Source organism: Aspergillus campestris, assembly GCF_002847485.1.
Source record: "Aspergillus campestris IBT 28561 chromosome Unknown P168scaffold_5, whole genome shotgun sequence".
In the NCBI taxonomy this organism is placed as follows: Eukaryota; Fungi; Ascomycota; class Eurotiomycetes; order Eurotiales; family Aspergillaceae; genus Aspergillus; species Aspergillus campestris.
This window is the reverse complement of record NW_020194340.1, coordinates 1,927,805-1,945,686: the sequence shown is the minus strand read 5'-3', so window position 1 is coordinate 1,945,686 and position 17,882 is coordinate 1,927,805. Positions and strand designations below refer to the sequence as shown.

At 55.9% G+C, this 17,882-nt stretch overlaps 5 protein-coding genes across 5 annotated transcripts; 4 read left to right on the top strand and 1 right to left on the bottom strand.

The window, feature by feature from the left end:
* Nucleotides 1-879: 879 nt before the first annotated feature.
* Nucleotides 880-4,498, top strand: clcA (putative C6 finger domain protein; the record flags this gene model as incomplete). Its single annotated transcript, XM_024840190.1, has 7 exons — nt 880-1,548; nt 1,623-1,735; nt 1,789-3,201; nt 3,279-3,359; nt 3,443-3,645; nt 3,702-4,230; nt 4,285-4,498. 7 exons carry the CDS (start codon nt 880-882, stop codon nt 4,496-4,498), a joined length of 3,222 nt encoding a protein of 1,073 aa, XP_024693883.1.
* A 930-nt stretch (nt 4,499-5,428) lies between these two features.
* Nucleotides 5,429-6,768, top strand: P168DRAFT_252607 (short chain dehydrogenase/reductase family protein). Its single transcript, XM_024834338.1, has 2 exons — nt 5,429-5,593; nt 5,665-6,768. Exons 1-2 carry the CDS (start codon nt 5,560-5,562, stop codon nt 6,675-6,677), a joined length of 1,047 nt encoding a protein of 348 aa, XP_024693882.1. The 5' UTR covers nt 5,429-5,559; the 3' UTR covers nt 6,678-6,768.
* Nucleotides 6,769-8,214: 1,446 nt separating this feature from the next.
* On the bottom strand, nt 8,215-8,774 carry P168DRAFT_326980 (uncharacterized protein; the record flags this gene model as incomplete). Its single annotated transcript, XM_024841185.1, has 2 exons — nt 8,460-8,774; nt 8,215-8,392 (listed from the first exon to the last, which is right to left on the bottom strand). Exons 1-2 carry the CDS (start codon nt 8,594-8,596, stop codon nt 8,215-8,217), a joined length of 315 nt encoding a protein of 104 aa, XP_024693881.1. The 5' UTR covers nt 8,597-8,774.
* A 169-nt stretch (nt 8,775-8,943) lies between these two features.
* Nucleotides 8,944-10,667, top strand: P168DRAFT_290069 (protein kinase). Its single transcript, XM_024837132.1, has 4 exons — nt 8,944-9,276; nt 9,334-9,656; nt 9,708-10,048; nt 10,109-10,667. The coding sequence occupies exons 1-4, from the start codon at nt 8,999-9,001 to the stop codon at nt 10,448-10,450; spliced, it is 1,284 nt and encodes a 427-aa protein (XP_024693880.1). The 5' UTR covers nt 8,944-8,998; the 3' UTR covers nt 10,451-10,667.
* Nucleotides 10,668-10,900: 233 nt separating this feature from the next.
* lah (involucrin repeat protein) lies at nt 10,901-16,519 on the top strand. The gene has a single exon (XM_024837131.1). It carries the CDS (start codon nt 11,107-11,109, stop codon nt 16,321-16,323), a length of 5,217 nt encoding a protein of 1,738 aa, XP_024693879.1. The 5' UTR covers nt 10,901-11,106; the 3' UTR covers nt 16,324-16,519.
* The last annotated feature ends 1,363 nt before the right edge of the window (nt 16,520-17,882 follow it).

The following is a 17,882-nucleotide window of genomic DNA, read 5'->3' as shown; positions in this document are numbered from 1 at the left end:
CTTATTTTTAATTACCTGGTCGGCTACTACTAGGGACGCCGACTAGGTACTTAGCAGCTCCTAAGTGCCCACTCTGCTGGTCTTCTGCGCGTCGCCGTGGATCACTTTCGTCCCATCCTTTCCCCCTCTTGCCCGCTGTATAATTATACTCCAGTCCTTAGTGCCATTTCTCATAGTTAGTCTTGGATGCCCGATTATCCTTCTTACCACCGCCCTGGGTTTTTTTATTTTTTATTTTTTATTTTTCATTATTGATTTTTTGTTTTTTGTTTTTCGTTTTTCGTCTTTTTGTTTTCTTCGGGGGTTTCTTTCTTCTGTCCCTCTTTTTTACATGATTAGCTTGACTCCTTCCACATCTCTGCGCGCAGATTTACCATCATCCCACCCTTTCCATCTGCTTGTTGCTGTCTCAATGCTTTTGGCTACCTCCCTCTGTCTTTAGAGCTTCTGGCCGATCGCTCGACTGTCGCTTACCCTCGCGTCCACTACTTTCCTAATCTAAGCTAACTATTGGAAAGCTATCGCCTCGCTGCCTTTATCTGGCCTATCCGCTGACCAAACCCACCCCTCTTTGTGCCACCAGCTACCTAGTACCGTGCCTTGGAATCGCGTACCAGACACCTCCGGACCGGTGCGAATAGTGGCGGGGAAGTTCAAAGAACAAAATCGAGCGGAATCAATAGACAGTCATCGGGGCAGGCGGCAGGAAGAAAACGTAACAAAGAAAAACCCGGAATCCGCCAACTGACCGTTTCACTCCGCGCCCGCCGTTAGGGAGCCGATCGCTCTTTCGAGGGTCATTCGTCGCGCGGTGGAACGAATCGACGCCACCGGTCACTTTCTACGAGGGCAGAAAAACCGCCATGTTCTCGTGACTGTATGTCTAGTACACTGAATCACCCGTTCCCAGCGAACTTGCGACACCGGGGGGTTCCCGACAGCAGCAGTGGCCCGAGGATTATGGAAATTATTTCGCCGGACGACAAGCCGAAACCCCTTCCCTCTTTCTCAGGCCCGCCGCCGTCAATGCATCGTATCCAGCCGCCCGAGGTGACGCATGGCCTGGCCTCGGGGGTGTACGAGCCCGCGTGGCGGCCCTCCTACCCCTTCGATGGTCCATCCGCCGAGCAACGTCGCCTATCCAGCGCTCCTCAACCACCCATCCCACCCCCCGGATATCCCGTCATGACCAACCGAGAATTACCACAACCCCCCGATGCTCGATATGCCCGACAGACCAGCTTGCCAGGCCCTTCCCACACGCCGACAGAAGCAGCTCCCCCGCATCCAACCTTTCGCGCCATGAACGGAGGACCCCATGAGGCGCCCCCTCACTCCGCACCCCCCGATTTCCGCCAGCGCATCCCATTTCCTCCCCAGGAACCGCATGGGAACGGGGACCCCGGTCTCCCGGCGCATTCACTCCCTCCCACGCAATATTCGACTCCGGTGCCCCAAATCTCCCATACCCCCACGTCGTACGACTCCGGATATTACCAGAACCAGGCGTTTGGCATCCGTCAACGCAAGGCGGCCCGAGCCCAACAGGTAAGTTGCTAGCCCTGGCGGTGTGATGTGGACTATCAAGGGGAGAACATGGTCTAACTTCCCGCGGTGGAAAGGCTTGCGATCAATGTCGAGCGAGAAAGGCAAAATGTGATGAAGGACGTCCCTCCTGTAGTCACTGCAAGGAGAACGGCTTGGTCTGTGTCTACAAAGAAGTTCCTCCGCACAAGTTCGTGATCGACCCTGGCACGAAGAGTGACGCACACTGACCTCGGTTCGCAGGCAAGAAAAGGCCATGCAGCTCATCCTGGATCGGATACAGCAAATGGAGGATCGGATGGACGACCGGATCACTCAGTTCCACGGCCTGCAGGTGGTGTTTGGGAACACCATGGAGAAGTACTTTAGCGGCCCCGAGAAAGCCAAGGTCATCCACGAGGCACCGAAACCGACCGTCTCACGACTCCTGAAGCAAGAACTCCCGGAGGTCATGCGGAAGGCCGAAAACGAGGAAAGCACGGTGATGGTGACTCAAGACCCCGATCAGCCGGGCCCCGTCACAGACGAAGGCCTGGAGGTCGGCCATGAAGGCGAGCTCTCCATTCCAGTGGAGCACACGACCGCGGCCCACAAGTTGCTTCTTTGGCCATCTATCAAGGCGTTACTCCTTCCTTACCAGTACGACGAAGACTATGTGATGAAATTGGAAGAGGAACGCGGCTTGATCCGCGTTTATGGGCGTGGGGAAGGCGACGACACGAGTGAGGACGTAACCGTGACGACCACATCGGTGGACAAGTATCCTGAGTGGGAGACGAATTACCCCAAAAATGGTCCCTCGAGCGGCAATTGGAGCAACATGGCCAACGCCAACGCCCACGCCAACACCAACGCCAACGGACACCAGGAGCGACTGGCCGACAATGGCGTGGACGACTTTGGTGTGCTCACGGCGCAAGCGGAAACCATTCTCAGTTACCACCAGTCCTACATGGACGATGTCCATAAACTGCACCCCTTCCTCGACCAAAACGATCTGGAAGCCAAGGTCCGGCAGTTTGTCAAGATCTACTGCCACCGCCACCAGAGTCCCTCGGCACCCATGATGAACAGCGGCAGCTTCGTGGGCACGCCACGGGGGGCCAAACGCAAGCGCTCCTGCGAAACGTTACAAGGGGCAGCGTGCGATGTGCCCTCTCCAGCCGGCATGATGGCGCAGCAGGCCGGCGATCGACCCATCGAGAAGTCGGTCGACAACGCTATTATCCTGCTGGTATTTGCCCTGGGCAGTATCTGCCAGGTTCGCCATGGTCCCATTCCTGGCCCCGTGACGGACGAGCCTCCAAACTATCTCAAACAGTATATCCCTGGGCCCACGACCCGCAACATCCTGTCGCCTGACCGCTCCGATTCGGTCTCGCAGCCCTACATGTACGCGTCTTCAATGGCGGACGGTCGCAATAACGCCACCGGGCGTCCGGACAACCAGGGATTACGGAACCTGGACAAGATCCCCGGATTGGCTTATTACGCGTATGCCACTCAAATCCTCGGGAGTCTCCAAGGATCCAACGGGCTGCGACACGTCCAAGCCGCCTTGCTGGCTGGTCTATATGCTGGGCAATTGGCGCATCCTTTCCAAAGCCACGGGTGGATTTACCAGGCTGCTCGAGCTTGCCAAGTACTGGTCCGATCGTATGTTACTACCCTATCTTTTGTGTCTTCTGGGTTCATTGCCCGTACCCAGGAAAGATTGCTGACCGCTAATCCAGGAGACGCTATGAGAAAATGACCGATGGCCCGGTCAAGGATCTTTACGATTTTGCCTACTGGACATGCCTACAGCTTGAAAGGTAAGATGACGATCTGGTCGCAAAAGAGTCGCAAAGAAGCATGGGGGAAAAATCATGGAGGTCGCTAACTAGCAATGCTTTAGTGACATCTTGGCCGAACTTGATCTCCCAGCTAGCGGAATCTCGCGCTCCGAAGCTCGCATTTCGTTGCCCAAAGGCCGATTCACCCTCACGCTTCCCAATGAAATCTCCGCCCCGAGCACGATCATGATGTTCTTCTACTCCGCCCAGATCCACCTGCGAAAGGTCTTGAATCGTGTCCACACGGATCTATATAAAGTTGAGAGTAAGATCTGCACTGGGTTTGCGATGCTTTGGTGGTGGGGCTAACGTCTCCGGCAGAACACGGCCAGAGCCGCTGGACAACGACCGTCCAAGAAATTCTGAGCATGAATTTGGAGATGTGGCGTAACAGCCTGCCGGAACCCATGCGATGGAGAGACACTGATCCGCCGTCGGATGATATCAATGTCGCTCGGATGCGGGCGAAGTACTATGGCGCCCGGTACATCATTCATCGACCTCTTCTCTACCACGCCCTGCACTATATTGGACCGCCGGATGGTCGCGCGGTCTCGTTGGATTCCCCCACCGGATCTGCACCGTCCGGTACCAAGTCGCAACAGGTCTCTCCGTCATTGACACACAGCGCCACCAACATGACGCGTCTGTCAAGTGACATGGGCCCGACGAGCCGAAGCATCCCATCGTCAAACCCGGGGATTGTGACTGCGCAATCCTACCGAGAGCTCCCGAAAAAGCTACGAACGGCCTGCCGCGTTTGCATCGACTCTGCGATTGCGAGCACGGAAGCCTTTGATGGGATCAATGGCCGTCCTGTCGTGACCAACATCTTTGGCACTGCCCACGCGTAAGTTGTTGTTCCACTTTTACTGCCTTCCTGATTACTGACCAACTTCTATAGCCAATTCGGTAACATGTTGGTGCTGTCGGCCACCTTCATGTCGCACCTTTCTGAGTTGGTGGATCGCAAGACTCTTGCCCGTCTCCTGAGACGGACGATCAATTTCCTCCTGCAGAGCCAGAACATTTCGCCTACTCTGCGGGCTGATGCACGCATCCTGACCGAGATATATGAGAAAATCTTCCGGGAGCCGCCGTCGGCGAGCTTTTCTTAGGATGGATGAAAATTTGCTGCCTTTTATTCTTGATTTTTACTTTTGAGTTTTTCCTTCAGCCGATCATTTCTTGCATGACACCGCGGATGTCCTCCGTTTGCCGAACGTGTATTTCCAACATCGACTATGGAGGTTGAGCGTCAGTCGGCAATGGACCGTGGTTGGTGTATGGATGCTCGACCGTGTCCCTTTCGAGTTCACCATTTCCGTTGATACTTTGGCCTTATATGGATGCTCCCGGCCATTGCTTTGTGCACACCCTGGCGTGAGGTTCCCTTGATTATACAGCATATTGCAAAAACCAGTGTTGCATGGTGGTTTGTTCGGTTTTGCCCAAGATTCCCGGTTCTGAATTTCCCGACGTTTGTGGAGTCCAATCAATCATTTTCTGCATGTGGAAAGGGATGGTGGCTATCTGATTCTTTTTTTTTTTTCTCATCGCTTGTCTGTTACCCCGACTATGTTTGTGGGGAGTTTTGTTGGCGTTGTCTGTTGTCTGTTATTTTGTATGTATTCCATCGTTCCGGCCGACCGGATACTTTTTTTTTGGACATTTGGGATTGTTGATTGGGTATGGGAGGAATATGTGTTCGTTGCATTTACAGCGCATCGAGGCGGAAGTCCACCGCATCGAGTATATTGAGGGGAATTGAGATGAATCCAGGATCTCCAGAAACTTTTGTGGGAAAGCAATTACTGGTTGACCGTACAGCTCAATGAATACCTGCATATCTATAAACCCGGGGATTCATGAATTAAGAGGTGACTCGTCCGTAGGATTTCCTAGGTAGATACCAGGTACTGGTACCTACTTGGGAACTGCCAAGATGCCAGTCAGGTAAAGATGAACGACTCCGTACCTCGGTTTCTCATGATACCGGGATCCTCGCTGTTCCCCGCATTTTGGGGTGGAGTAGGGGGTGCTCATAGCTTGAACTACCGATTGCATTTATAGGGCATGGAGCATATGCCGTTCATTTGAACATCTTGCTCCGTTGCATTTCTTTCAAGCAAATTGACAGGGGAAAAAGGAGAGAAAGATAATACTCCAGCTGCCCACCATGCCGTCCAAGTCAAACTGGTTCTCCCATGAAGGTTAGGACCTCCTACCTACCTAACCATATCACACCCACCCACCAATCCATCCCAACTAACTCCACCATCAGGCTTCACAGCCGACGTATTCGGCAAACTCCTCCAACGAACCATCCTCAGCCCCTGGAAAGTCGTCCCGCTCGTCCTCCTAGCGCACTACACCGAGCAGGGAAAAAACCTCGCCCAGCAACACCCCCGCCTCCTCCAAGCCGCGCACGCACTCGCCTCCCTGGCCGTCCTCCGCCGCGCCAACGCAGCCCTCAACCGCCGCGCCCTCAACAACGGCGTCTCGGACCGCTATGACTGGAACCGCGAAGTGGTGGTGCTCACGGGCGGCAGCAATGGTATTGGAAGACAGATTGCGCGGCTGCTAGGCGATAGGGGTATCAAGGTTGCTATCTTGGATATTCAGGCACCGCAGGATGCGGCGCTTCTTCCTGCCACGGTGCGCTTCTACGAGTGTGATATTACGGCCCCAGAGGCTATTGCAGACGTCGCAGCCACAATCCGCACAACAATGGGCGAGCCGACTATTCTAATCAACAACGCGGGCATCTGCAGCGGCCGCACCATCCTCGGCTCTAGCGAATCCCAAACCCGCCTCCAGTTCGAAGTCAACACGCTCTCCCACTACTGGCTCACCCGGGAATTCCTCCCGCACATGGTCCGCTCCAACCACGGCATGGTCGTCACGGTAGCCTCCCAAGCAGGCTACACGACCACGCCCAACATGGTCGATTACTCAGCCACCAAGTCCGCCGCGATATCCTTCCACGAGGGGCTCGCTGCCGAGCTGGTGACGAGGTATAGTGCGCCGCGGGTGCGCACCGTGCTGGTTACGCAGGGATTCGCGCAGACGGCGCTGATCAGTCGGTTGACGCCGGAGGATACGTGGTTTAATCCGCTGCTGCATCCGGAGACGGTGGCGGAGGCGCTTGTGGAGAAGGTGCTTGAGGGTCGGAGTGGGCATGTTGTTGTGCCGGGGTCGAGTGGGTGGGTGGCGAGGAATTTGAGGAGTTTTCCGGGGTGGTTTCAGCATGCGTTGAGGGTGCAGTTGGAGAGGTTGATGAGGGCTGAGGATTGATTTTTTTATGTTTTTTTTCTAAGTAATTGCTGTTGATTGGGTTATTGTTATGGTTGATTTGTATATGGATCTTTACTTTGTAGATATTGTTCGAAATATCAGTCAGGAAAGCCCCATGCCAAGTGCCGTTGAACCGTTTGATGTAGTAGTTGTTGAATATTGTAGGCCTAAGGCATCTGGGTAGGTTGATAGAAGACTGAGGCAGCAACCATGGCTCCACTCCACATACCACCCATGGAACGAGATATCATGGCTCGATCGATCCATATCCACTACAGTATATCATTCTATTCTAAACTGGATCTTGCTATATTGATTCCCCAAGATCAACCCTGCAAGTCATAAAATGATGGTTTGTTTTGATGCAGTGCATGCTCTGGCCACAATGCACGTGCCTCGCCCCACTCTTCTCTCTCTCCAGCCAGTCTTACTCGTTCGCTTTCTTCACCGCGATTTCTCTCTCTCCTCACTTTCTGTCTCTCACTTCGGACTTTCATCATCGTGGTTTGAGGAGGAAAACTCAACTGTCGAGTTGCATGCATATCTGTCATCTAACTTGTGGATATCTCTCTCTTTCTCTCTCTCTTCCCCCCGAATTCCCCGAGTGGGACTGTGCTGAACGACCGCGATCGATTAGATGACGCTAAACCCACCCGATCGTCTGAGCGGCTGATAGCCTGATTGTCTGGAGCAACCAGTCCCAAACAATGCCTCTCCTTCCCTCCCCCAGCCAACGCTAAGTCGGAAGAGTCGAAGGATCCCACGGTTCAGCTGCCCAGCTTGTTTACTCTCGACTAATCTGGGCGGCAAAACAACACAAGCTCCCACTGGTCTATACTTCTGCCCTCGTCTCTAAGAACATGCTAAGTGAGGGCTAGTATATATGTGGTTAGGCCGTTCATGCTCCCTGCGTATGGGCCTTTACGTGTATTGTAAGAAAACACAGGATAACTAACACTGGTGTAAATTACTGGTGTCAGCGCTTCTGGTCTGGCCTGATTCACAGATATTAGTTATAACTTTTGATTATTCTGAGTAGATATAGTAACGACTTGCTAAAAAGTGCTTTTAGACAGATATATTCATTTTTGTACTCCTCTTTGCTGAGATTAAGTCTTTAATCAAGTGGAACTAGTATGAGGAAGATCATGTCCAAGACTTGGATTCTTTCCCCGTTGATAGTGTGTTGATATCGTAGATACAAGTAAACAAAGCGCTAAAGGTCATTTTCAACATGCAAGCAGGACAAACAAATAAGGTACGCATAGCTTGATCTCTTTCAGCTTGATATTGTGGCGCTCTTGTTATAAGACTAACATACTATCTCCGTTGGTGATGCCTGGTCCCTAGTATGATCTAGCCTGGATCTAATATCCAAAATACCATGCAGTGTCCCTTGTTTTATTGCGGGAATCCCATCTAATAAGTGACTCAAGAATAAGCTAGCGTTGATAGGTACTGCCTGATAGCGGTTTGTGTACACTATAGACGCTGTATTGCAACACCCAGTATCTCAGGATTCGACTATTAGAGGATTTCATTCGTCCGATGATTTATTCTCCCTTTCCTGGTACAGCACATGGCCAGTATAATGTCCCTGCTCATCGTGGTAGATATGAGCTGTCTGGGCCTTGTTGTTCTTGAACTGTTCCTCAGTCGCAAACAGTGCAGTGGCGTGCGGCTTGAGGTCAGTATGGCTCGTGTGGGACGGATTTCTGCGATACAAGGAAAGAGATATCAGTCTCCCTCAAACACACACATAGTCATAAACATTATCCTCACTTGAGGATAGCGATGGTGAAGTGCGCTAGATCAGGCTTCTGGGAAGCGTCTTCAATGAGACTGAGGGTGAGATTGCGCAAGGAAGGGTTACGAATCCGTTGTGTGAGCTTGACAAGATTTCGGGGAATAGGAGACATGTTGAACGAAAGGGACTTGGATGTATAACACAGAATTTATAACAGTCAATGCGTGGTGACCTCCTAATACTCCAATACATCTTCAAAGGGGAGCAGGTGCCCGATTTTTATAATCTTTTCTCGAGGCTCTGTGAGCCTTCTTTGGCGCCGCCATGTCGCAGAACTTCTTTAGACTGGCATTACCGATGTTGGAAGAGTGCATAAGCGCTTGTTTCATCGATCTTGGCCCAAACACTGCTATCCATCCATTTGCGAGCGACGAAGTGCTGGGCGCTTCTATAGGTCATGTGATTGGCCGTCATTTGCGGGTAGCTTGTCACGTCATCATTCCAGGGCGCGTCGACGGTCGGACACTCTGGAATGATCCAAGGTGATGTGCACCAACGACGCCGTCCTAATTAAATGTCAAGCACCTGGATACTCTTGAGACGCCCTGTCGCGTCGAGAAGTATCCCACGACTTCGCATGGTGTTCAAGTCTATGTCCACCCATCCGGGCCCCAGTCAGATGGATCATCTTCTTTACACTGCTACCGTTGATGCGGAACCACTTCATCGCTACCGACAAGGTGGCTACCACCCAGTCGCTTTGGGAGATTGCTTGAAAGCCGGAAGGTATAAGGTGCTGCATAAATTAGGGTGGGGAGGGTACTCGACTGTCTGGGCAGCGAGAGACCAAAGGTTGTGTGGAACCTGTGCTTAAACTCACGGCACCTCCAGCTGACTGCTTCTTTGCAGAGAAGAGGTTTATGTTGCCGTCAAGATTTCTGTTGCAGAAAGGGAACATGAGGGGGAAACGCGAGAGCTCCAAACGATGAAGGAGCTGGCATCGCATCTCCCTCCTCCCAAGCATACGGTGCATCTGCTCGATGACTTCGATCTAAGAGGCCCAAATGGATCTCACGAATGCCTAGTCTATGAGCTTCTCGGGCCGAATATCCCGGACACAATTGATGCACACTTTCCGGCCGGAAGACTGCCTGGGCAGCTCGCCAAAGCTATTGCCAAGCAAGCTCTTATCGGGCTCGATAGTCTGCATCAACAAAGGATCGGGCATGGAGGTAGATCACCCTTGGGAATCATCACATTGAAACAATTCTTACCTAATATAGATCTACATACTCGCAATCTGGCCTTCACTATGCCGTCCATGGACAGCTTGACCGAAGAACAGTTTACTGAGATGCTAGGAAACCCGGAGATTGGCCATGTCCGAAGGACCGACGGAAAAGACCTAGAGCCTGGCATACCCGAATACATCGTCAGGCCCACCTCGTACCAGACACGTTCTTGGAAACCGACGCAGTCGATCAAGATCATCGACTTTGGAGAATCGTTCTTACGCACTGTAGTCCCGCAAACTTTACACACCCCTCTACCTGTCCGGGCGCCCGAAATCATATTCCATGACCGCATTGACTATCAGGTGGACTTGTGGAGCATGGGCTGTATGGTAGGTATAATCATCCGACGCTTAACGTTTACGCAACGGTTAACCTTATGAGTACGACAGCTTTTTGAGCTTTTCGTCGGACAGCCCCCTTTTGACACCTTTTTTCTGACCCCCAGGATCCTCGTTGGCCAAATGCTAGAGATAGCAACTGACGACATGCCTAAGAGATGGCAAGGTATCTGGGATACGATGAATGCGGAGGGTAGCGAGCTCACCGAAAGTACCGGTCCCAACTTGCAGGGGTGGCTGGAAGAAGTGTACTTTGATTGCGCGCTGAGGCCCGACTTGACCAGGGAGGACATAGCGAGGCTGGGACAAATCATCGGAAGGTTATTACGGTTTGAGCCGTCCGCAAGAGCGTCCGCGAGAGAGGTCCTAGATGACCCTTGGTTCAACGAGTGAGATAACCCACGGTGGGGAGGTACTCATAGAGTTAGTTGACGGGCCTAGTACTATATTCGCCCTACTACTCTTCATACAAAATCCATCACCACTCCTGGTCCGTTACCATAGCAACCTGTCCCATCTGATGTAATATCACAACCCTAAACTATCAGATTCCTGGACAAGCGTGAGACAGAAGATCAATGCCTTCTCTGGATATCCTAGACATGATGCCATTTGGATAGCAGATTGATCAGTATGCAAGCGTCTAATCAGGGGCCTATCGTAAGGTCCTTGTAAATAAACTGGTTACGATAACTTGAAAGTACAATACAGGAAAGAAGCGGTTTGGAACAGGGATTATAAAAACCATCTAACTATATATATACTAGCATGATATTGGCAGCCTTCTAAAAACAAACCATAGGTAATGTAGGACTGGACTTCTGCCAGCCTCCTCTGTTTTCTCCCTCCCTCTCTCTACTTTGTACTTCTGGATCTCTTCCATTCCATCATTCTTCATTCCATCCCTTTCTGTCATCTCTTCCCTTTACCTTTTCTTTTAATCCTACCTACTCAACAACCTCGGGCTTCAACCCACCAGCCCGTTCATCATCCAGATCTGATCCCGCTTCTGATCCCACCCCACATGGTGATCGCTTTCTCTGCCCACTATGTTTAGGGCCCTCATGGGCGGGAGTCGCTCGTCCTCCGATGTCCGCAGCACTTCCTCCAAAAGTGGCCGCCGCCGAACCGACTCCAAGGCTTCGTCGACAACCAGCCGCAAGTCCTCACGGGGTGACGACCGTGATCGAGGCTTGGGCGACCTGTCGACCTATCCCACCGCCAGCGGTCGGAACAAGCGCTATGCCGCCAGCGCCGCAGACGAATCAGTCGCCTCCAGCTATGCGACCGCCGACCCGGGTGTCTTGGACGAACCCGACCGCGTGATCATCGAACGCCGCCCAGGACGATGGGACACCGACGACGGGGACAGACCTCGCGATCGAGATTTGGACGACGTGGACAGATATCGCGATCGAGACTCGGCCGACCGGGATAGACAACAGAGCGCCCGCAGGCGCGAACGGGTGCGATCGCCTAGTCCGGACCGCGAACGGACCAGGCGAGCCGGGGCGGACGACGATCGCTGGGAGGCCGATGACCGTGCGAGCGCTCGTCGGGAGCGACAGCGCGCTCACCCCGATGTCACCCTCCCTCCCATATCCACCGCCATCCCGACCACAGGCGCAGGAGGTGCGTCGCCCAGCGGTCCCGCCGCGTTCGACCCCCATGTGCAGCAGCAATTCCCCGGACAGTTCCCGGCCCTCCACACGGAGCCCTATCGACCGCCCAATCCGGCGGGTGAAGCGGCCGATTACTACGGCGACCAAGGACAGTCCGTCGCCGACCAGCCGGGGATCCGTCCGGCGGCCCCTGAGGTGCTCCCCAACAACCAGGCGCATCTGATGCCGGCGTCGCCCGCCGTCAACCCGCCGCCGGAGCCCAGCAGCGTGGGTGGGGTCGGGGCGGCCGCCGCGTACTACGACAATGCTGCGGACGGGGGCGCGCCGGCAGTGCAACCCACGGGTCAACCGCCGTTGGCGTCTCCTCCCGACACCCTGCATCCTTCCCATCCGTCTGTCCAGTCGACGGGAGCCGCGACCTACGGCGTCGGGGACGTAGATTCGCCCATGTTCCCCCCGCCCTCGTCGGCTACCTCGTTCGCCCCGCCGATGGCATCCCACCACGCCACGAAGCCGTCCCATTCCCACGGCGGGACGGGTGCCGCGGTCGGCATGGCGGCGGCGGCGGCGGCGGGCGCCGGGTACATGATGAGCCATCACCACCACCATTCCTCCAGCCCGCATGGCTCCCCGCCATACCCCGTGCAGCAAGCGGGAAACGCCCCCCACGATGCGTTTGCGAGTCCGTCCATGTACCCGCCCAACGTAAATCCGGCCTTGTATGGCGCGGGCGCGGGCGCGGTCGGATATGCCGCGCACCCGTCGCATCCCCACCACGCGGAGTTGTACCACGGGCCGTCCTTCCAGTCGGGGGGCATGGCGTTCCACCAGCGTCGACGCGGTCCACTGGATCGGTTCGTCGACTTTTGGCGGGACCCCGACGGCGTGGGGATGTTCGAGGACTACACCGAGTCCATCGGAGTCTGCAAGTACTGCTTCGAGCCGGGCTCGACCTCGCGCGATGCACCGCGCAAGCATCACTACGAGCCGCGCCGACACTCGGGCGACCGCCGCAGTGGCCACTCGCGCGTCGAGAAGCTGAGCCGCTACACCTCGTCGGAAGATGAAGGCCGACATCGCAAACGATCGTCCCGAAGCTCGTGGATCCCGGGGTTGCTGGGCGGATACGGGATCAAGTCCCTCTTCAACACCAAGGATTTCGAGGACACGTACAGCCTCCGTTCCGGCCGCGTGCCGAGCTTGCATGATAGCGAAGGGGGGTCGGCTTCGGGGCGCAAAAGCGATACCTCCCGGGGCGTGTACCGCCGTCGGTCGCACGATCGGCTGGACCGCAGCTCGTACTCGGACGTGAGCAAGGGGAGGTACGCGGAGCCCCGTCGGCGTTCCCGCTCCCGATCGCGTTCCTCATCCCGTCCGCACCGCCATTCCGCCCTCCGCGACGCGGCTCTCGGAGCCGCCATCGGAACGGCGGCCGGCGCCGTCCACAGATCCCGTCAGCGCAGCGACAGCCGGAGCCGCAGTCGGTCGCCCCGGAAGTCCAAGGGTCGGAAATCGTCGTCTTCGGATTCTTCCTTCGTCGACATTGGCCATCCGTCTCGGAAATCGACCGGAGGCGCCTTCGGCTCGTTCTTCACCGCGTCCTCGGAACGCAGAAAACGCCCCACCGCGAAGAAGCCGCGAAGCCTATTCTCGTTCAATAACTCCTCCTCCTCGTCCACCGATGCCGACCTCGCATTCGGGAGTGGCTACACGAAGAAACCTCCCGCCTCGCGGAAGAAGCGCGGCAAGAAGCAGGACCGCGACGACGTCGATGCCAAGTTGCTGGGTCTCGGCGCAGCGGCCACGGCATTGGCGGCGTCGCCCCATGGGCGTAGCCGGCGGCCTGGGGAGGTCCTGCTTGGCAAGGAGTCCCGCACGAGCCGATCCGATTATGCCTCCTCCGCGACCAACGACGACGGCTGGGAGGATCTGGACTCCAGTGACCAGTCGTCGTCTAGTGTCAGTTCCGCCCTCGCCTTCGGCGGCCACAGTGCGCTGTTCAGTTCGGATGACTCCTCCGACTCGGGCACGTCGAAATGGGGCTGGCGATGGGGAAGCAAGAAGGATAAGAAGGGCAAGAAGGACAAGAAAAAGAAGAAGAAGAGGACCGGATCGGGTTCCTCCGATGATCGCTTCCCGACCGGGGCCGCTGCTCTCGGGGTCGGTGCCCTGGGAACGGCCGCGTTGGCCGCCGCCGCCTCTCGCCGTCATGCCAGCCACGATAGTGCCGGAAGCCTGCAGCATGTCGCTCCGGTGCCAACAAGCGACCCCTCGCGCTACGACACGGTCCGGATACCGTCCTCTCAGCCGGCCTTTGTGCGCCCTGGTCCCATTCCGCTTCAGCAACCGCAACCCGTGACGCCTGTCTCCCAAGCCGTTTACACTTCTCAAGGCGAGTCGATCCATGCCTACAGCGCACCGACGACCGGGCCTCCGCCGTTCAAGTCTCCCTTCGAGGGATACACGTCTAGGGACAATTACACGTCTCGGCCGCGTGACCGGGACCCCAGATCCCGGGACTGGGACCAGCCTATCTCGGCATATGTGGATCCCGGCGACGCGCCGGGACGCATCGATGGTCTGCATCGGCGAAGCAACACCTTCCCCGCATCTCCCACGGAGCCACTGGAGGGATCGACCATTTCCAGCTTGAAACGCCGCGCGACGGCCAAAGACCAAGCCTCCGTCTCCTTTAACCTAACGGAGGAGCAAGAACGACGGGCCGACCGCCTTGAGAAACGGAATCGCAGTTCAGACTTGGATGGTGGAGTCCAGCTCATTGACAATGAACAAGAACCGACACGGCCAGAGGATGACCGCTGGTCGAGGTGGCGGCGTGGGGAAGGCGAGCATGATCGACGCACTTGGGATGAAGGTGACAAGCAACGCCAGCGGGACTCGCGTGGAGACAACTCCTCATCCTGGATGGGGGCTGCTGCCGTCGGCACGATAGGTGCCGCTGCCGCTGTCTCAGCGTTATCTGGCAGAGGTTCGAATGATGGTTCTTCCGAAGCTAGTAGCCAGCGACGCCACGATGAGCGTCGCGAGAAACGCCGTGCTGAACGACGCCGTGGCTCGGAGCCGGAATCAGCAACGGCTGCCTTCTCCGCCGCGCCAAGCAGTGCACGCGATAGCCGTTATTATCCTTCTTATTCGCCTTGGTCTCCTGAGCCAGAGCCTGCTCAGAAGCCTCCCCGCCGAGATGTCTCCCCCACGAAGCCGAAGTATGAGGATTACGCCGAGTTCTTTGCTCCTAAAGAGGTACGACGCCGTTCCAATGATTCTTCACGTGAATCTCGCGTGATGCCGACGATCATCGAGGTGGTGCCTGCCAGTGAGAGACCAGAGAGTCCCATTGAGCCCGACCCAGAGTTCCTCAGCCGTGTTCCCTGGAAGGTTCCCGACATAACGTATACCGACCCGACACCTCCGCACAGCGTGACCGGATCTGTTAGAGATGCCGCGTCTCCTGTTCCCCGGCCGCAAAAAGTGGCCCGGGAAGAGGAGAGCCCGAGCCCCGAACGGCCTGTGACCTTCTCGCGCGTGTCGTGGGGTGAGCACGAAACGCACGAGTATGAAGTTCCGTCAAGTGACTCCGAGCATGATTCCATTGACCACGACCGTGTTCGCCATCGGGACCGACGGGAGCGAAAGCCCAAAGAGGATTCCGGTAAGGGTATTGGTGAAGACATCGCTTTCGCGGCTACGGTTGCTGCGGCTACTGCCGCCGCTGGATTTGATCCATCACTTGTCACGGACGATCCAAAGTATCATACGCGTTCGTCGCCACCACATGGACGTTTCTCTCGCGCAATTGAACAACAAGAAGAGGATGAGTCCCGTGGTCGCGAGAGACCATCCCGTGCCCGTGACGTGGCTGCCAACGGAGCTTCTGGTGTCCAGCGCAATGTGGACGCTCGCGACACACCCGAATCTCCCACCGATGTCGCTCTCCATATGCCGGGTGGGTTTGAGGAGCCAGAGCGGCAGGCAGACTCCCGAGACGCTTCTATAGATGATCCTCGATCGGTTGTCTCGGCGCCCGCCCCCGGTGAATACTCGGGGCGAGTCTCGAAGGACCTGCAAAGACGGGTAAGCGGGGATACCGAGGAAGGTGACGATACTGGATCACCCTCGGTTGAGTCCGGTAGCGCCGAAGGGAAAAAGAAGCGGCGGAAGAAGCACTCAAAGCGGAAGAGTGACGGCCTGGATGACTCGGCTTCTGTAGCTTCCTCGCCCGCGAAGATCGGCGACGACCGTGACAAGCGCCGGGGCACCAAGGAGAAGAGCCAAGAGGAGAAGTCTGGCAATTTCTTCACCAATATATTTGGCTCCAGGGTCTCGGAGCCAGTAGAGAGCAAGCGGCCGTCGTCTTCGTCCGATAGACGTGAAGTCAGGTCAGAGATTGGATCCCGCACCCCCGAGGAGTCAAGACACCGGCGCCAGGAGAGATCCTCCAGGCATCGCAGCTCCAACCGGGACGAGGGACCCTACGACGATGACTCGGCCCGCGAGGATGACATGGTTGCAGACAAGGAGAATATTAACGTCGAGAGTTACAAGTCTAGCAGGCAGCGCAGGGAAGAGCGACGCCGCCAGAGATATGAGCTGGACAACAAGGTGGAGGGATCCGAGAAGGTATAGTTTTAGCTGACTTTTCTTTGCTTTATTTTCTTCCTTTCCTGTTGTCATGTTTTGATTACCTGTACAAACCGTTATGTGTTTTGCCCAGTTGACGTGTCCACATGTGATTCCGAGTTATGATATGATATGATTGATTGATTGATATATGTACTAAATATTGGGGTTTTCTCTATTTCTCTGTCGTATAGGATCGGAAATTATCGCAGGACCACACCGATGAGGAGCGGTCTTTTCTAGCAGAGGTTCCACTGGAGACCGCGGGCGTCACCGGACTGGGACTAGATGTCGTGGACTCGGCACCAGAGTCCCAAAGTAGACCGTCATCTCCTAAGGTGACCGAGGACGAGAACGACGGCCCGCGTTCGCGTCGCTCGTCCATCGTGCGGTCGACCGAGTCCCCCACGGCCGTGCCCTTGCATTTCCGCCGGCCGCCAACATCCCCGGCAATGCAGCGCTCGCCATCAGAGGGCTCCGCCGCAGTGCAGCCTCCTGACTCGCCCACCCAAAGCCGACCCCGTCGGCCCAACTCTTCCGAGTTCGTCTTCTCCCGTGAGATCCGACCCCTGTGGCTCGTCGAACGCCACGGGACCACCAACCCAGAGCCCCAAGACGAGAACGAGCCCCTCCCCTCCCTCCCATCCAGCAAGACATCCTCAGCAAACGCCTCCGTCGAAGACCTCACGGCCCTCCCGGACGAAAAAAGATGGGAAACAACAGACCTCAGCCACCACATCTACGACGATCGCCCAAGAGACCTAGACCTTTCCTCCGCGCAGGAATACCAGCACCACGAGCTCCTCGACTCCCAGCAGGGCACACCCACCGCGGGAACCTTCCACCCATCTCATTCTCATTCCCGCCGCTCATCCCTGAGAAAAGAGGGCGACAAGCCAAAATATGAATTCCACTCCCCGTCGGAGCTCCTCCAGGACCCGACTGGCTTCGCGGCTCTGCCTCCTTCGCCTGTCTTGGGGACTCTCCCCCCTGTTGTGGGGTCTGCTGTTGGTGGGAAGGAAGATGAATGGGAGCTTGAGAATCTTCCTGCGTTGCCGCTTTCGAGACCTACTACGCCTGAGTCTAAGCTGCTGGATTCGGGCTTGAGTGATGTGGATACTACCCCTACGCAGAAGAGGGTTGGTTCGGCGAGGGGGAGTCCTGAGTATTCTGGTCTTTCGGGAGCGCTGGATGCTGCTGTTGCTGCTGCTGCGGGAGTAGGGGGTGGGGTTTTAGCTGCTGATAAGGGGGTCCCCGATGAGCATACTGAGACGGCTCAGATCGGACAGACTCTCATTCCACACGATGATGTGCCCGAGATGGCTGATGTGAAGAGGCCTGCAACGCCCACCCAACCGGATAGTACAGCAGATGAGACGAGCGCGACGCCCAAGCCTGTCGACTCTCTAGCACTTGACCAAACCATAGCTGCTGAACACGCAGACGCGCCAACGAACCGTGATGTCGAGACTGGTGAAGCACATCGCGAAATAGATATCCACCAGGATACATCCAACCCGGCAAACGAGCCAACTCCCATCGACACCGCTCAAGAGCAGACACAG